Source organism: Pseudorasbora parva, chromosome 3 (assembly GCF_024679245.1).
Source record: "Pseudorasbora parva isolate DD20220531a chromosome 3, ASM2467924v1, whole genome shotgun sequence".
In the NCBI taxonomy this organism is placed as follows: Eukaryota; Metazoa; Chordata; class Actinopteri; order Cypriniformes; family Gobionidae; genus Pseudorasbora; species Pseudorasbora parva.
This window is the reverse complement of record NC_090174.1, coordinates 47,971,147-47,991,067: the sequence shown is the minus strand read 5'-3', so window position 1 is coordinate 47,991,067 and position 19,921 is coordinate 47,971,147. Positions and strand designations below refer to the sequence as shown.

At 36.4% G+C, this 19,921-nt stretch overlaps 1 protein-coding gene across 3 annotated transcripts in view; it reads left to right on the top strand.

Moving 5' to 3' along the window:
• coro1ca (coronin, actin binding protein, 1Ca) overlaps nt 1-19,921 on the top strand; it is a 66,605-nt gene that overhangs the window by 26,189 nt on the left and 20,495 nt on the right. For all 3 annotated transcript variants that reach the window (XM_067439276.1, XM_067439273.1, XM_067439274.1), the window contains one exon: nt 6,823-7,022. In XM_067439276.1, coding sequence (XP_067295377.1) covers nt 6,825-7,022 — 198 coding nt within the window. In that variant the 5' untranslated portion in view covers nt 6,823-6,824. The remainder of the gene's footprint in view (nt 1-6,822; nt 7,023-19,921) is intronic.

Sequence of the window (19,921 nt, the reverse complement as noted above, 5' to 3'; positions counted from 1 at the left end):
CCATAGTCTTCCAGACCCGTAAGTCTTTCGTTTATCTTTAAAACCCAAATTAAGATATTTTATGAAATCAGAAAGATATCTGTCCCTCCATTGATGATCCACGCAACTACCACCTTGTCGCTTCAAAAAGTTCAAAAAGGCTTTTATTCACATAAACGTTGATCAGCAACAAACAGAAGCTTAACTGTACTTCAACAAACCTCACTGGTTCTTGCGTAATCTCAAATGTGCTGCGTAACACAGGAAAGAAACTCATGGGTTCTCACGTCAAGCAAGCATGCTTGAGCTTTCATTTACCACGACTGTGTACATTGATGAATGCATATTTGAATGTAATTTTAGACACTGGCCGGTTACCAGCCACAACAAAGATAATCTTGCTTGTATCGACCAGAATTTTAATAACAGTTGATCTCCATCTTTAACTGTTTCTGGTTTCTCCCTAGTATTACATACTGCTTGTTTGCATAGCCTAGTACTTTACCCGGTGAATCGGTTAAAGTCGGCGTTAAGCCAGGCTACATTGTCCAGTTAGATTGGATTTATTTGTTTTAACACCTTGCTGTTCTAACTAAGAGAATCATTCTCTAAGAGTTAACCGTGCTAAACATGATTGCTTTGGGTCACTGTAAATAGCCTAAAGGCATTTAACAAAGGTTCATTTCAAGTTCACTCTGGTCTTTACTGTGTTTTATTGTGTGAGAACCATTCTAGACACGATCTTTTTCAGAGCTGTTTGTTCTCCTTTTGCAGTAAGACCATCTGATTATCACTTTATGGGCCATTGTTCACATAGGAAATGACTACTACAAGCACTTCTCTCCTTACACATGATCTACACTATAAGCCTTAGCGCTGTTGGTTTCTTGCAGTGGCAGCGATTGTAGTTTTTGCCACTTGCTTCGGGTGTAGATTAAGTGGAAAACTGTGATTCACTTTTGCATAAGCTTTGATTTGATCTTGATTTTGAGGTGTGGTGAATGATGAATTTCACAATGGTGAGGTATTGCATTGCATATGCTCTGAATTATACCTTACTGTTTGGAATGTATATTGGGCTTGTTTTATATCGTAGAGATGATGTAGTGATTGATAAAAACAGACAAGAGAATGCAAGCAGTGCCTCTGAATGTTCATGCAAGCATGATGTTTGACAGAAACTTTGCAGAGGCTTGAAAATGAAAAGTGTACTGAGCCAGTTGAGGCATGCATGACCCTTTTTTCTTCTTTTTTCCCCCTTTAAATTCCTACTCTTCTTGTCCACAGCCTCTGTGCTTTGTTTTTTAATTATTCCTCCACACTTTTTGTTTTCCGTTTTATTTATTTTCAATTTTGTTCAATTCTTCCCCCCCCTCAATTTAATAAATTCATATTTTCTCTTATTTACCACTTTAATTAGATGTTTTTCTCCAGTTTTTTATTCTATCTCAGTTTAGATTACTAAGTACTCTTTTGAGGTTTCTGTTTTGTTCCATTTAAGTTATGTGTCACTCGTATTGTAGTAATGGATATTATATGGAGTCACTGACGTTAATGTAACAAGATTATATAAAAACTGAAACTAATTTGTTGACATTGTAATGGATTTTTCAGAAATAAATGAATATGCTGACTTGTACAATAAAACCATAGCACACTATAACTAAAGCAAAGTAGTTGATTAAATGCCTGTTTTCTCACCCTATACCTCAGTGCTAACAACGGTGTCAAATTTTTGGCTTAATATTTCATTTGTGTGCTGCATTAATGATGACTGCATTTGTGTGCTGCATTTTTTGTTATCAACAATAATCATGTTTGTTAACGCTTTATTTTAGGGTTCAATTCTTACTATTGACTAGTTGCTTAGTAGCATGCATATTACTAGGATATTGGCTGTTTATTAGTACTTATAAAGCACATATTAATGTCTTACTCTGCATGACTGTATACATCACTTAATCCTACCCAATATCTAAACTTAACAACTACCTTACTAACTATTAATAAGCAGTAAATTAGCAATTTAAGTGCAAAAGTCATAGAAACTGTAATAGTGAATATGTTCCCTATACTAAAGTGTTACCAAATGTTGTGTTATTGTACTATGGAAACAAGACATACAGGTCCTTCTCAAAAAATTTGCATATGTGATAAAAGTTCATTATTTTCCATAATGTAATGATACAAATTAAACTTTCCTATATTTTAGATTAATTGCACACCAATTGAAATATTTCAGGTTTTTTTTTTTTTGTTTTACTGATTATTTTGGCATACAGCTCATGAAACCCCAAAAATCTCCACAAAAAAAAAAAAATAGCATATGTAATCCGACCAATAAAAGAAAAGTGTTTTTAATAAAATAAAAAAAAGTCAACCTTTAAATAATGTTCAGTTATGCTCTCAATACTTGGTCGGGAATCCTTTTGCAGAAATGACTGCTTCAATGCGGCGTGGCATGGAGGCGATCAGCCTGTGGCACTGCTGAGGTGTTATGGAGGTCCAGGATGCTTCGATAGCGGCCTTAAGCTCATCCAGAGTGTTGGGCCTTGAATCTCTCAACTTTCTCTTCACAATATCCCACAGATTCTCTATAGGGTTCAGGTCAGGAGAGTTGGCAGGCCAATTGAGCACAGTAATACCATGGTCAGTAAGCCATTTACCAGTGGTTTTGGCACTGTGAGCAGGTGCCAGATCGTGCTGAAAAACGAAATCTTCATCTCCATAAAGCTTTTCAGGAGATGAAAGCATGAAGTGCTCCAAAATCTCCTGATAGCTAGCTGCATTGACCCTGCCCTTGATAAAACACAGTGGACCAACACCAGCAGCTGACATGGCACCCCAGACCATCACTGACTGTGGGTACTTGACACTGGACTTCAGGCATTTTGGCATTTCCTTCTCCCCAGTCTTCCTCCAGACTCTGGCACCTTGATTTCCGAATGACATGCAAAATTTGCTTTCATCCGAAAAAAAAATCACTTTGGACCACCGAGCAACAGTCCAGTGCTGCTTCTCTGTAGCCCAAAAGTGACTTGACCTGGGGAATGCGGCACCTGTAGCCCATTTCCTGCACACGCCTGTGCACGGTGGCTCTGGATGTTTCTACTCCAGACTCAGTCCACTGCTTCCGCAGGTCCTTTTCATGATATGCTAATTTTTGAGATAGGAATGTTGGGTTTTCATGAGCTGTATGCCAAATTCATCAGTATTAAAACAATAAAAGACCTGAAATATTTCAGTTGGTGTGCAATGAATCTAAAATATATGAAAGTTTAATTTTTATCATGTCGTTATGAAATTAAGGAAGGCATCAGCCATCGGCGATATCTCTGATTATTGTCCATACATAATACTATAGTTTATAGGCACAACCCTACAATACAAGTTACAAGATTAAGCTTGTTCTTGGAGAGATTTTTTTTGTTTGTCTTGTCTTCTTGTCGCTCCCTGGTGATTCATTTCATTAGCTGCTTTAATCAACTTAGCATTAACCAAGAAGAGAAGTGGTTAAATCGTAACCTTCTGTGCCTCAGACAGTTTTTCTGTACATCCTTATTTGCACAAAATACAATTTGTTTAACCTAAACTACCTAAAGAAAATTGCTGAGAAGTGCCATCTCTACTGCCCAAACAAACCTTTTCAGTTCCACTTTTGCTCTCTGAGAAATTGCAGTCGCTTCTGAACTTATGTTACCAGATCTTATGTCAGACGGTCGACCTTGGCAACTTATGGGAAATGAGACAATGAAAGGGGTGGGAATGAGGAAATGGGAGAAGTTAAGTTTGTTTGAAGTAAGTGTGGTATTTAGAGCCCTTCAGCTGCACGAACCTGCTACAGTACAGTAGTGCCCTGTGCGAGGCCTTCTGTGGTACTGAGGGAAGTGTGAGATGTAGCATCATGATGACTGATATAAGCTGACTGACTTGTGTAGTTTGTGTGTTCTTTTTAAAGGGGTTGAGGAAATGGTTATTGCAAGCATAAATACTGGTCACCCGAGTTCGAGCTCGTCTCGTGTCATTTCCTGATCCCAATCACCTCGTCTCCTTATCATTTCCTGTCTCATCTCTCACTGTCCCAGCGTGTTAAAAGAAAAAAATTAAACATTTGTAGCATGTGATTTAGTGTAAAACCGCTTATGCTTTACATTTTATTGCCATGAAACAAAGTTCATATTTCTTTCTTAGTCAAACAGCCACACCCACCAACAGCATTGCTTCCTGACCTCTTTCCACCCTGCTGTTACACCAGCCTCAAGGCACCTCGTCCTTTACACTTCACTGTTGATTGCAACTGGAGCTACACTTATGATTCTATGCATAACACTTGGATTGTGAGACGTGGCCATGGAACTCAAAAATGGAGGCAGATGAACGTCAGCTTGCTGGGGCGGGGTTTAAGGGGACTAAATGATTTGGAAAATACCTCTGTTAGTCAATACTGTTAGTCAGCCAAGTAGTCTAATTAGTCTACATGTTCATGCAAATAATCTCATGACCGAACATTGGTCTGCCATGTAAGATGCTACTAGAATCAAGCACAGTCTTACCTCCTGCCAAGATTATGAAGCGATTTAATTCATGTAGGTCTATATCTGCTTGGGTGTGAACTACAGATTTAAGCACGTTGTTATTGATCCCAGAGCAATGAGGATTGTATTTTGCTTTATTTTTTCTCCTTACCTTTTTCATTGACAGTTTGTCTCAATCTAGCCCTGGTGTTTCTACTGTTTTAGTTGGGCCTCAGTTGTTTTCGTTGGAAAATGGCACAAAGACAGAATGTTCTCGTTATTCAGGTTTGTTTTAGAATTAAAGCAGGACAGGCTGAAACAGATAGCTTAGAAACCAGTGTGATGTGTTGACGCTTTATATGGAGTTTTTAGTTTGAAATAGGGTGAGTAATGCACTAGGGCTGCACGATATTGGAAAAAAATGTATTGCGCTATATTTTGTTTTTCTGTGATATACACTGCGTCATAAAAACAGCTCTATTTAGAAAGACTTAATCATTTTAGAATTATTGGTAATTTTGCAGGGGAGTGAATCTGCATAGAAAATAAGAAACAAATTACAAGCACAGTTGCATACAACAGAACAAGGATACCAATGAAATAAACAGTGCTTTGTTTTTCGCAGTATTCAGGTACAGACATTGAATAATAAAACCTAAGATACCACTGCATAGTCTTCGCAAATGAAATATAATTAATCTTTGTTAAAGCTACAAAAGTGGTTTTCTCTGTATTTTCTTTGATTAATATGACAGAACGAAGTGAGAATTTTAGGCTGCTGTCACTAAGGCTGCTTTTACACTGCAGGTCTTGATGCACAATTCCGATTTGGTCACTACATCAGAATTGTTTTTTTGTTGTTGTTTTTTTTATGACCTGCTTACATCATTACATCATTTTAAAATGACCTGTATCCAATATTTGCATTTACACTATACACTGGTGAAACAGTCCAAGACTTTCTGACCCAGAAAAGGAAGTAAACCGATGTGTAATGCAATGGATGCAGACAAAATTAAATCGATGTTTTGTCTTTAAAGGTCAGCAAAAAATTGCTCTCGTCTTCCATCATGCCACTTGTGTCATGTGATCACATTTTGTGTCCATCTGAGTTGACGTCATTCGCCTCCATCCCTTTTTTTAATGATGTACGACTCAAATCCAATTTGGAAATCCAATTTGACCGCTTGCATGGCAGACGCAAATTCACGTATCCGAATCATATCAGATTTATTACAACATATGAGAGGCATCAGATTTTTTTTTCTTTCTTACACGTTCATGTAAAATCCGATCTGTGCCACATGAAAGGGAAAAAGCGAAATTGGGTCACTTGAACCTTGCAGTGTAAATGGGGCCTAAGACTGAATTCACAAATCCGATATAATGATACACACCCGTTTTCTTTCACAATTGTTTACGTTCAATTTAGCCATAAGCGACTGTTCACAAGGATACTCACCGAGGCTGGTGTTTTGACACAATTTTGCGTGTCCGTTCAAGCACAAATAGACAGAAGAGAATGGAATTCTCTGTTTGCCTGCTGTCTGTGCTGCTCTGTGTCTGAACGCGGGTTCAGCAATTGCGCTAGAAGGGTTTAAAATTGTTAACTGACAGGACCTAAAAACATGCAAATGATGAGCTTCACTCTGATGATTAAACTGCAATCAATCCGAGAATTGTGCATTTTGAAACGTGGCGCATGGTCTGTACGGCTCAACTACGATGCCTATACTTGATATCGCACATCACGATGGGACTATTGCGGATGTGCATCGCAATACCGATGCTAAAATGGTCTCTGATTGAGGATTTATTATTCATTTGGGATAGTGAACCCATCTGGTACGTGTGCGGTCTAATAGAGCTTGTCCCTATTTGAACCTGCTTTGAATTTTCAGTAGCGCTATTTGAAATGGATTCCATCATTATTCTACATTCCAAACACTTTGAAATCATTTGAGATTTAACTGTCATTTTGAAGTGCCACTGTTCTTCTCATTATTGACTTTAAGTGCAAACGCTGCAGCACTTGTCATGTTTTAGGATTATATTTAAACTAACCAGTGGATTAAGACACTGTTTAAACACTGTAAGACTGCCCTTTACTCTGAGATGCGTGTCATAACATCACTGGATTACAGATTGCAGTGCACTGTGATGGAATGCATAAATGGAAATGTTGATTTTTGCAGATCTAGTAGTCATTAACAAATGCTACTATAAATGGCATCTCTGTACGTGGCTCATATCTGTTCAGTGAAAGCACTCAAGCGTTCAGGTCATGTGACCGCTTCATTCATCATTCTCGTCCTGTTCTTCTCTGCAGATATGTTCAGACGGGTTGTACGACAGAGCAAGTTCCGGCATGTGTTCGGTCAGGCGGTGAAGAATGACCAGTGCTACGATGACATCAGGGTGTCCCGGGTCACGTGGGACAGCGCCTTCTGCGCGGTTAACCCCAAATTTGTTGCCATAATTGTGGAAGCCAGCGGAGGAGGTGCTTTTATGGTTTTGCCGCTTCATAAGGTGAGGAATCTGTAAAACTACACTGTACTTAAAATTAATTATTAGTTTCCTATTCATTGCTTTTTATATTTATAAAACACTTAAGATGGCTAGTCATTCTAGTTTGGAATTAGTTTTTTTTTTAAACCCTGTTGTTAATCAAGCTATAAGGTAAGAGAAACAGGTGATGGGATGTTTTTTGTCATAATACTGTGTTCTTGCTAGACTTTTATGTCCTGTCAAGACGTGTTGATGTACACAACCGTTCAAAAAGTTTGGGGTCTGTAAGACTTACAATTACAATTTATTTTTATTATTTAAATATATTTTTAAAAATAATTTATTCCTGTGATGGTAAAGCTGAATTTTCAGTCAGTCTAATCTAGTCTTCAGTGAAACATGATCAAAGTAACTTCAACTTGAAATTCAACTTCTGATCAAAGTAATAATTTCATGTGAAACATCTTATTGATACAACTTATTAATGGTAGTGTACGTTTTCAAATTTGACACAAGTACTGTCATTTCTCACTCCACATAGCTGTATTTTAATCGTCAAATATTTTCTGTATTTTTCTTTTCTTCTGTGATGTTTTTAGTAGTTAGCATTTAGCGACGACGCACTTTCTTGACATATTGTGTGTATGGGGGATCGAGCCTTCTGCTCAGCCGCACCGCGTCTTTGGAATTCACTTCCAGAAAACCTAAGGGCTCCTCAAGCCATAGACTCTTTTAAGAAATAACTAAAAACCTTTCTTTTTAAACAAGCATTTTTTACTTTTTGCTAATTCATTTTTTTTTTTTTTTTTTTAAATGTGTAGCACTTTGGGATTGTTTTTAACTATGAAAAGGGCTTTACAAATAAAATTTATTATTATTATTATTATTATTATTGTTGTTTTTAGGAAAAATTGGTTATTGGAAGTGTCCAGGGGAAGGATGTTTAGTTTCAATGTTTAATGATCAATAAGTGATTCATAAGTTTTAAAGGAACTTCGCATTTCTCTGGTCCATATAATGACAGTTCATAATGATCAAGAAGCTTAAAAACTTAAAAAGAAAAAGGTAAAAACTGTAGAATCGGATTGTGATATTTTTTGGAATATATAATTTTCAGTGAACCATTTGATTCAGTCTAAAGGTTTTAATTAGTTCACAAATCTGACTTATTCGGTTCTTACTAGAATAATGGCATGAATAATGTGAATAATGACTTTTCAGTCTGTTTCTCACAGAACGATTGACTTGGTTCTTTTATTCTCCCTTTTGAGGCTTGACAAGACTTGGTAACTTTGAACCGTTTTATGGAAAAAATAAATGAGGAGATTCAATTTTTTCTTTTATTCTGGATTAAAACAGCATCCAGATTTAAAAACTACATGAAGGCTATTAATATTTTAGGTGCAGTTTTTATTTTAAGTTTGAGAATAGTGTTGTTTCAGTAGAGATGTCTTACACCTACAAGAACCTGAGGAGATTGTCCTAACTCTGTAAAGAAGCAAAGTGACAAAATGATTTTGTTTGCTGAAAATTTGCTAGATACTGATTTTCAGTTCATTGTTGTGACACGCTCCACAGACAAGTTAATTGAAAGGAGACAGAGGCAGTAGAAATTGACATCCTGTTTTCTTTATTTTAAAAGAGCACAGTGTTTTGTTTTTATTGTGCATGTACTTAAATAAAAGTACTTTACAGTTTTATCAGTATGGCCAAAAATTAAATATTTTAAGTTGTTTCCGCTGTTAAGGAAACTATATGAATTATAAGGAATAAATTCAAGTGATCACACAGATCGCCTCGAGCACACTTGCATATCAGTTATAGCATTGCTAACTTGACATCATAGCCTGTTATTTATCAAAATAAAATACCGAACATACCAATCATAAAACAAGCTTAACTGCTCAACAGAAGTAGTCAGTTATGCAAAGCACATTTTTGCGATGATATTTATTTAGATGATAGTTAACGTGGATATTGGAACATGAGTGAAGCACAAAGCCTAGTTTGTATAATAAATAATATTTGGCATCAAAATACATCACGAATATGGAAACATTTGTATCCATGTCGATTGAGTGAGGTTGTCTATGTGAGCCCAACACCGGTTTCTGTTTCAGTTTTGGGGTAAATTAATGAATTTTGACTTGATGTTTATATAGCAATTTTTCATTCTTGTTCTGTTCTGAATACTGTTAAATTTGAAAGGATTTGTTGTGGAGTGAGATTTATACTAAGGTTTATATTATTTAGAATGTTTGTAAAGCATTTTGCTTTGTTTACTGGTATTTTACAGTAATGCAATAATACAATGCAACTTATAAGCAGATTATCCTTTTAATTTTTCTCTCTCAAAAACTACATTTTATGAATTGTGTAATTTTATGTATTTTTTTAAACCATTCAAGGGAAAAATGACTTTTTAAACTGTTCAACCAATAGTATTAATCGGTCAAAATGGTTCATTGAGTTTCCCTACTTTGAGATGTTATTCTGAGCATACTTGTTTACTCCATTGTGACAACACTTTAGATGTTTAAAATCACAAATTATCTAGACCACGTACAGCTCTACCCCCACTTTATTGTGCTAACATACATTTTTATAAATCATTTTTATCGTTCAAAAAGAGTCATCATTGCTGCAAAAGTACTGACAGTTGTGCCTAAGGTATTTGTTACACAGTGATGTTAATATATTATGTTTCCTAAAGGCTTTCTGAGTTCAAATGTGTTGATAAAAAAAGTCACATTTGTGAGCTGGATCTACAGCTAAGATCATAGGCCTGTAGGGATTTTGTTACTTCGGATCTTAATGCACTACCCTTCTTTAACCTTCTGTCACTGACTACCACCGTCTGCTTGTGTTACAAAGCCAGAGATTTGGATCTGAATGAAGTGTGTTTTACCTAGTCTGTTATGTTCTTGGTTTAGCATTTGCGGTTTTAGTCTGTCTGCATGTTTGTGCATGTCGAAGCATGTGGTTCATTCTCAGTTAGTTTAAAGGAGTGGCCTTCAATTTCTTTCTTTTTGTACTGGTTTTCAGTTCTATGTAGAGAAAGACAGACAATTGGTTTGACTGAAATACTTTTGAAATGCTTATACTTTTAACTTATAACTTCTTTATCAGATCTACTAATATTAAACTAATTCAGTTTTATTCAACATATCCATTCATTTACAAGTGAGAAATGTAAAGCTACATTTATACAGCCCAAACCAAAGATACATTTGATAGCCATTGTGAAAACAAGGAGCAAAAAATATAATTGCATTTTTTTATCGTACAACAATGTTGTTGTTTTTCTACAATCATTTAGTTAGAGTTTCTCGTTGTTAACAGAAACTTTAGCATTATCTTAACATGCGAGTACTCATTGTCTGGGAACATAACATTTCATAAGAATCACAATACTTCAAGTTTGAAGTGCTGGTTCACTCAAAAATAAACATCATTTATTAACCCTAATGAGTAAAGAAAGAAGATATTTCACAAAAGCACAGCTTGCAACTAAATAGTTTTGGTTACTACAAAAAAAAAAAACATGTTTCTCAAAATATTTTTGTGTTTCACATAAGTAGATGAGTATTTTATTTATTTTATTTTTTAAGATTTAATTGTAAGTTTAGCATTTTGTTGGTAGCCATCTGTAGAAAGTGTTATATTTGTATATCTGATAGTGTCATTTGGCACATCTCCGATTACTGTGGTAATGCTGGCGAGATTAGCACGACAACCCAGAGCAGTGGTGTTGACAAGCGGAACAGCGCTCTGTAATTTGAGAGCGCTCTGACACGACTGTGACATCCAAACCTCTTCGGGCTCTCGTCTGGTTCCCGAAGCCTGTCATCAGCGTCACACACGAACACGCGCGCCCGCTCGTAAATGATGTCACACTCAAGCGCTCGGCTGCCTGGCCAGACCAGCTCAGTTACAACCGACTCTTATATTTATCTTGTGTTATTTACGTTATTAGTTTCACTGTCGGTTTCTGCAAGCTGCTTTCCTGAAGCATTTATAAAGCTCAGGTTTCAGGTCAGCTCAAAGAGTCATGGATCACACAATTATAAATCCTTTGTCGTTCCGACCATGATGTTTAAAAGGAAAATCCAAGTGTGAGGGGAAATGTATTAATCTGTGAAAATAAATCATGTTTGTCCTCATATTCTCACTGTTGTGTGTTTTTCTCTGAGCAGATTGCTTGATCCATCTGTCCATTTCTTTGACGTAGGACTGAAATGTGCTGGGATTAAACACTTTTGCCAAAACTTCATAGTTTTTGTTAATGCCAGTGCTTTTGTAGTCTACATGTCTACAAACTTTTCCTTAGATATTGTCAGCAAAGTATTTTTAGACTATCATCAGTGGGTTTTGTGAGTGGGTGTAGCTTGTCATAGCTTTGTAAAGTTTTTTTTTTTTTTTTACATTTTAGCCTCAAAACAATAACTCGCTTCACTTCAGTTTATGGCCACACTTTTTTTCTGCTTTGTGTCTGTGTTGTGTCCTGCCTGCTGTCCTTCTGCTTCATCTTTTGCACCCCTCCTGAAGTACCAATTCGATTCAGTGTAGCACTGTATCTGTCTATGGTCTGTCTTCCCAGGCTACCCCATTCCCAGCACCCCCCTGCAATCAGACAGCTGGCCCTGGGGGAGCTATTGTTCGTGTGTATGCCAGGTCCTGCACAGCTCTTTGTTTCCCCCAAAAAAAATCTGTATGGGAACTCCTCACCCACACTTGATTCCCCAAAATCTTCAGACCCATTCTTCTTTTTCCCAGCAAGGCATGAAGTGTAAGTGGCAAGGCTGATGGTGTTTCACTATGCTTATCAAAATTAATAATTTACTCAGCCTCATGTTGTTACAAATCTGTATGAATTTCTGTCTTCCTCCTTCTGCGGAACATAAAATATATTTTAAGAAATGTCTCAGTGTTTTGAAGTAATACAGGTTTGGGATGACATGAGGGTGAGTGAGAAGGTTAGTAAGAGACTTGTATATCAGCAGACCCCCGTGACTAAATGAGGATGGGTTGGCAGTGTATAGACTAGGATTACAAAGTTTTCTGAAACTTTCCAGGGTTTTGGGAAATTTTACAATATTTTTTTCTTTTTTTTGTGGGAATTTTTTTGGAAATTTACCGGAAGTTTTCAGCCCCTTTACAACCGTAGTAAAGACTCAGTGAGTTGGCCTGCTTTCGTCACAGAACTTCGGACAGCATTCTTTTGGTCTTCCTCATTTTAAGATTTTTTTTCCCCAAAAAAATAATATTGTTAATTTTTTTTGTATATGTTCATGGGGCTTTTTAAAAAAATTACCTTTGTCATCATTTAACACTTAAATGTAACCTTCCAAATACTAACGATTTCATAACACTGTTAAACATTTAGCAAATCAAAATAATGTTCCTTATAATAAGTCATTAATTTTAATAAGTCATTAAAATTATTAATTTTTCATTTATTTAAATATTATATTATTTTAAATTTAAGAATTTAAATACTGGCCATTTATTATTTTCTGACCAGGAAGAAAATGTATTTGTTTATTTATAATTTTGAATTGTGGATTTTTGCATTTATTTGCAAATAATTTACTATTAAGTACATTTTTATATTAGGTGGCCTTAAGTACTATATTTTAATATGTAAGTAAAATGTACTTATTGTGTTCGTATTGTATTGCAAAGCACTTTTGCAGATATCGAGGCGAGGTGGTATACGGGTAACGTTATGGACAGGTGTGGTGGTATGGGTAAGTTTAAGGGTAGGGTTAGGTGTAAGGGAAGTGTCAACAGTTTAATTATAAATATAAATACAGAAATCAATTACAGATTATTTTAATTACATTCATTGTAATGAATGTTCATTTTTTTAAATGTAAGTACGATGTAAAAGCATGCCTGTACACAATGAGTGCATTGTATCAAATTATTACTTTAAAGGTTAGTATATAGTAGTTAAGGCCACCTAATATAAAGTGGGTCCATTTTAATGAAGTGTTCATTTAATCTTCGATACTACTTGCCTCCGCTGTTCTCAGTCTTACTCTTTGATAGACTGAGCTGCCTTCTGTCTTTACCTGAACGTGGCATGGCGTGTCATGACAAGATGCCCTGCTCCTAAGTGAAGGCATTTGTACGTTTTTCCGTAAGGAGTAATGATGTTTTGTAGTGATGTCTTTTGAGTCTGGGGGAAGTTTCAGATAAGGTTGTGGTTGGATTCTTTGTGTGGGAGGCAGAGCAGCGTGACTCAGAATCTTATTGTCTTTCCCTTCAAGAGACCATCAGGTGTCTAACTAATCACATGTTGCCTGTCTTTCTCTCAACACCCTCCCCCTTCTCTCAGCTGTATACTTTCATTAACATACGAAGGAAGTGGTTGGAAACGGATGGCTGTTACAGCCTTCCGCAGGCCTTGAATTCCTACTTTCCATTCACACCGACCTGAGTGACTAATTTTCATCCCTTCTGCCTGACCAATTCTAATGTTTAGTTTATAGCACGAAATATGAACCATCTTGCAGGAAACTGCCATTTATCCTTATGCTGCCTGCCTCTGTTATGATATTAGCAACAATTTCCTTTTAGAGCTCAAATCCTGTCGTAATAAGGAAGCAGACTTTCATAGTGTGTATTTAGTGACAAGTTTTCAGTTGGAAAATTAATACCTGGACATTGGATTCAGTCTACTGCTGTTTCGTCTTATAGGAATGTTTTGTTCAGCGTTTGTGGGGTAATGTTGACAATGACACATGATCATTTTTTCATTTAGTAAAATGAACAGTGGGTGATAAGACTAATGCCATGTTCAGACTATACGATGTCAGTCCAGATTTAGCCAAAATCTGTTTGATGTAGGGTGTTCGTAGTGTAGTGATTCGTAAACTAGAATGGCCATCGGGATGCAAGAATCAAACATTTTATCTTTTATATAGTGTCATTGTGGATGAGAACTGATGCAGTGTCTGTAATGCTAAAGACTAGCATGTTTAATTTTTCACACAAAAGCTCTTCCGTACAGAGCTTTTCAAATGGCTTAATGAAAGAGACGCGATGGTAGTCTGTTTCTTGTCCACAACACTTTAGGAGTCAATTTAGGAGTCAAAATGGCATTAGCTGACACTGTGGCCAATAACACATATTTAAAATGAATTATTATAATAATTATAACAACAAATCAAAATAATTTTTTTTGTTTCTAAAGGATCTTGTCAGTTGTGGCACTGGAATAGAAATGCTGAAACTTCAGCTTTGCCATCACAGGAATATTTACATTCTTACATTTAAATATTAAATATATTAAATAGAAGAAAAGGTTTAAATGTTAAAAAAAGAGTTTGATCAACAGAACAAACCATTGTCATGTATGACTTTTGGAAGGACCAGATTGTTGTATATGCATATGGAAAAAGTTGAAACTGGATGGGTTATACATAGTTTATATTAATGAAAAATAAATCTATACTGCCATAATTTCATGTCATCAGTCACCCGAGTCTGTTTATTTGTTGCTTTAGTTATTGATTTAGTATAATGTTGAAGCCAAAATATTTCATATTGATCCAACCATATGTTGGACATATTTGTTGGGAGTCCTGTCTCTGAACAGGATGCGCATGCGTCACTTCACAGAAAAGAGGAAAAGCAGGAGAATGAGAGCACCAAAGATGAGGGACAGGAAAAAAGGGGCACACACAAAGGAAGTGAGAGTTCATTGGCTTTACTTCAAAGTCCACCTCCATATATTCTGTGCAGCCACATGGACAGATGTAACTTGAATTGTGTGTGGCCATGGATTTGTCATTCCGATTCCCAGTCTGTATTCCAGGAGCCCCCTACTGTTCCTGCTGCACTGACTGAGCTCTGGCGGCTGCTGTCTGCAGATTTTACCTTATATGGTCATCCTCAGCTCCCCGCCTGTCAACCTTCCAGACCCATTTCCTCTTTCCTCTCCATTGGCTGAAGCACAGCGCTTGTGTCCAATAGATTCTTTGATAGAAACATAGAAGAAAAGGGGACAGTGTGTAGGGAATTTTTGGTTAATGTGTAAAGTCTGCTGTGGTCATTTATTAGGTTTCTTTTAATTGTTATTATTTGTAATAATTTGTAAATAAATAAATCGACAATTTTTTTTAATTGGTTTACAGAATTTGACAATGAGAGAACTGTTTCATTTTGTAATTTATCTATAAATGAAATCCAAACGGGATGTCACTACTGTACAAATGTCCCTGTCTCAAAGATTTTGAAGATTTTTTTATTTCCTTTTTCTTTTTATATTTTTATATTATAATAAATTCAATCATAGTAAATATTGTAAATATACTTTATACATATGTAAAAAAAAAAAAAAATTATATATGTGTATGTGTATATATATATATATATATATATATATATATATATATATATATATATATATATATATATATATATATATATATATATATATATATATATATATATATATATACACTTATTTAATTGTACTTAATTTTATTAATAGGTTCAACCAGAATAAACCGAATGTTTATATTTAGAATAATAAATGTGTTTTTTAAAAATGTTTGTGTATCAAACCTCAGGATCTCTCTTATCTCGTTATCTTTCTACCTCATTTCTTTACCCCATTCTTCCCTCCTCTTCCTCCTCCTCCTCCTCTTATAGGTCGCATGCATTAGCCAACTGCTCACACCTGCTGGCCCTGAGCTGCTTTCTCATTCTGACTCGCGCTTGGCACCGCCCCCTCTGCCCTGATTCGCCGTTTACGTGGATCATGTAAAATGACGTGAATTCTAGTTGGACAGCAGCTGGGGTACTTAAGTCAGGTCAGCTGTAGTCTGCTGCCTCTGGTTCCTTGTGAACTCGCAGAGGAAATGGAAATTTCCATGCTGACTAGATAAGACAGACATGCTTCAGCTACTGCAGAAAGCATCTGTGGCTCTGTAATACTTTCTGTTGCCCACCTCCATAGTGTCTCCAGGCTTTCTGTCTCTCGTTTCCATAGTTCCATGGTTTTCATGTCTCTTCACTGGCATCTCTCTTGCTCTCTGGCTTGGTTTTATTGAGGCAAAAGAGATCTTTATTTAAATGTGGTTTATTATCGATTGAATGGGTTGAGACCTGTGTTAGCTGAGGTGAGGGATCTGCAGTAATGCTGCTACTGTTGCTATGCAACAAGTTAGACTCGCTGCATTGCACGGATGGTTTTGGACGGCTCCGGTTCTAATTAATTACATAAATATTCATGATGTGAGTTTAGCAGAGCTTTCCTGTAAGTTTTATTTGCCACAATGAATGCTACAATTTCTAATTCATGTTGTAAGGTGAACTAACACCTCACAGTTAGCCATTATAATATTGCCATATAAGAATTTGTCTGTCGGGGGTCTGCAAGATTTCTTTTTTAATGCTTTTTTATAACATTGCATTTCTAATGAGCAGACATTCTAAAAATGTCTTGGGTGAAAATGCACACATGCAGGTTATTTAGACATCTTGGCGACATTCTTTACATTATTCCGGATGATTTGAAAGGCTGGTAATCAGTTTATATCACCATTTTTGTTTCTTTAAAAAAAAAAATCTTTTACTTTTATAATTTGTTTATTGATTTGAAAATATGTTATGATCACAAGCTTGCATACAAGTACCTAGTTAAGTTATAAAGCAAACCAGTCTAGAATCCAAAGTCAGATGATCACTGCTAATCTTCTGCTCCAATGTCAGTGATCCATAAAAACCACCTGGCAATAAATTCAGTAAATAAATAGAGCGGCTAATGCTTGTGCATCATCCTGATCCTCCTCGTGTAGAGGCTTTGAGGTATGGGTTTTTACTGGAATGATCTTTTGAGAACTGGTGCCCTTTGATCACCTTCCACCTCTTTTCCGCCATCACTTTCTTCCACATATCTATGACTAAAGCACAAATGATCATAGGATAATGCAGTTATTTTTTTGATGTAACAAATAACCTTCCTTTTTAGAGTTACTCATTAATATTTGAGTTACTTTTAAAGAAATGTAATGCACATTACTTTTCAGATGAATAAATTCACTTTTTTTTTTTAAACTACTGAATTAATATTCTCTCTCCTCCATAAAACGTGCACTCATGCATGCATGGGAACAGACATAAAGTACTAAAGTGGCAAAACATATTACTTTCAATAAGAAGTTTTATAGGACAGAAGGTAAAATAACTCGTAATCGTTTTTAAAAGATATGTAGTATAGGTAAATGTAATGTAATATATAATGTTGTTGAATGCCTACTGATGAACTCTGTATTTAAGGAATGTTCTGGGTTCAGTACAAGTTAAACTGCAATAATCACTGAAAATCATTTCTGACTCGACTGAGATAATTTTCATTCACACGCATACACTATATTGCCAAAAGATTTAGGATGTCTGCCTTTATATGAACTTTAATGACTACCCATTCTTAATCCATATGGTTTAACATGAAGTTGGCTATAACAGCTTCAACTCTTCTGGGAAGGCTTTCCACAAGGTTTAGGAGTGTGTTTATGAGAGATTTTGACCATTCTTCTAGAAGCGCTTTAGTGAGATTAGGCGCTGATGTTGGATGAGAAGGCCTGGCTCGCAGTCTGCGCTCTAATTAATTCCAAAGGTGTTCTATCGGGTTGAGGTCAGGACTCTGTGCAGGCCAGTCAAGTTCCTCCACACCAATCTTGCTCATGTCTTTATGGACCTTGCTTTGTGCACTGGTGCGCAGCCATGTTGGAACAGGAAGGACATCCCCAAATTGTTTCCCACTTGTCCAAAAAAATTGTCCAAAATGTATTGGTATGCTGAAACATTAAGAGTTCATTTCACTGGAACTAAGGGGCCAAGGCCAACCACTACAAAACAACTCCACACAATAGTCACCCGTCCACCAAACTCTTCACTTGGCACAATGTAGTCCGACAAGTACCGTTCTCCTGGCAACCGTCAAACCCAGACTCGTCCATGGGATTGCTAGACAGAAGTGTGATTCGTCACTCCTGAGAACATGTTTCCACTACACTAGGGTCTAGTGGTGGTGTGCTTTACACCACTGCGTACGACACTTTGCATTGCACTTGATGATGTAAGGCTTGGATGCAGCTGCTAGGCAATGGAAACCCATTCCATGAATCTTTCTTGATGCACTCTTGGGATAATCTGAAGGCCACACAAAGTTGGGAGGTCTGTTGCTTCCACTTTGTTATAATACCACTAACAGTACTGTCGAATATTTATTATTAGAGGATTTCACGAATGGACTTATTGCACAGGTGGCAACCTGTCAGGCTTGACATCACTGAACTCCTGAGAGCGAACCATTTATAGACAGGAATGTTTTTGTTTTTTTAAACGCATGAATACTTCAGTAAAACACAGTTTTTAAATGTGTTAATACTTTAATAGGTCTATGATCTTCTGGTTAGGTGACGTTTGTTTAGGTGAAGTTCCATGTCAACAGGGATTTACGTCATCACTTTCTGCATGAATTGTTTTTACCAACATTACAGAGACATCATAACTCTACACAGACTATCAGTAAGTGATTTTATCACACGAGTCTCATGTCAGAACGTATCTTGGCTTGTTGTCTTTTGGTGCATGTGATGGTTGACAGGCTGCTGCCCACAGCTGGACTTTGAATTAGGAATTCTGTTTTTATTGGAGCAGCTGTATCTGTGTAAGGACCAGACTGTCTGTATATTTGTTTTAGCTGTTCATGGACTGATTGATAATCAGTGTTCCTGATAATAGGACGGCATTTCTTTGTGTTCTGTGTGAGTCTCTGATTATTTTCTGTTTCGCAAACATCGTTTCATCTCCCTTTCTTTCCAGGTACCTTATAACATTTCTAGTTAAATCCTGTATTGTCGTCTTGACATTTTTCACTTCTCTTATTCGAAACTATCCACATGCGCACACACACACAAAAACACGAGGGGCGGTTAGCTAACAAATAGCTGCAAAAGGTATAGTTTCTCTTTCATAAGGCCGTGTTATAACCATGCCCAGACTTGAGAAGGAATGTGTACATGGAGTGATTTTTGCACAGGTGGGTAGTGTCTTTTTGTACAGGCCGGGCTTGAGAATAGCCCAAGCTGTTGTGCTTTATCGGGCTGGGCTTTCTGCTGTGATGTCATCACACCATAGGCAAAGCAGCAGCAGCATGAACAAAAGAGTGGGTGTGGACCTCTCTCTACACGCTGACTGAACAATGTGATCAGATGACACCTGAGCACACAGCCCTGTGCAGAGATTGTGGTCTCGCAAGAGATCAAGGGTCATGACCTTTGAGCAGAGGGCACTGATGTCATCAGGAAGTCATCTGACTGGGCATGGGACCGCAGCCGTGCCTTTATTTGGCTTCTTTGTTTGTCTGTGTACAAGGGAGAGGAGGGAAAACTTCTGTTGTATTCCCCTAGTCTCCTGGTCTGTGCATTGTATAATGATATTACATAAGGTGCTCAGAATGAATAATACTGTTTTTCTTATACAAGCATGCGTGCAAACAATCGCATTGGATGTGATGGAATCTGCCTACTTTTGCAGTACTGTACATTGTCTTTAAATACAAAATCGTATCATCTTAAGGAAATGTTTAGAAGTAAAATATACTGAAAATCTATTCAAAATGAGGCTTTTCATACAATGAGTTCTTATTTATATGAACTAATATAAAGTAATATGCAGCATTATTTACTTCATTTTAATAATAATAATACAAAATTATATATATATATATATATATATATATATATATATATATTAATATAATATATATTAATACATAATATATATAAATTAATTTTAATGGATAATTGATAGGATTACATTTTATGTGCATAACTTTTTAAAATAAAATGCATTAATTGGTCTATTCCTAATATTGTTTAAATGTATATTTTCAGCAC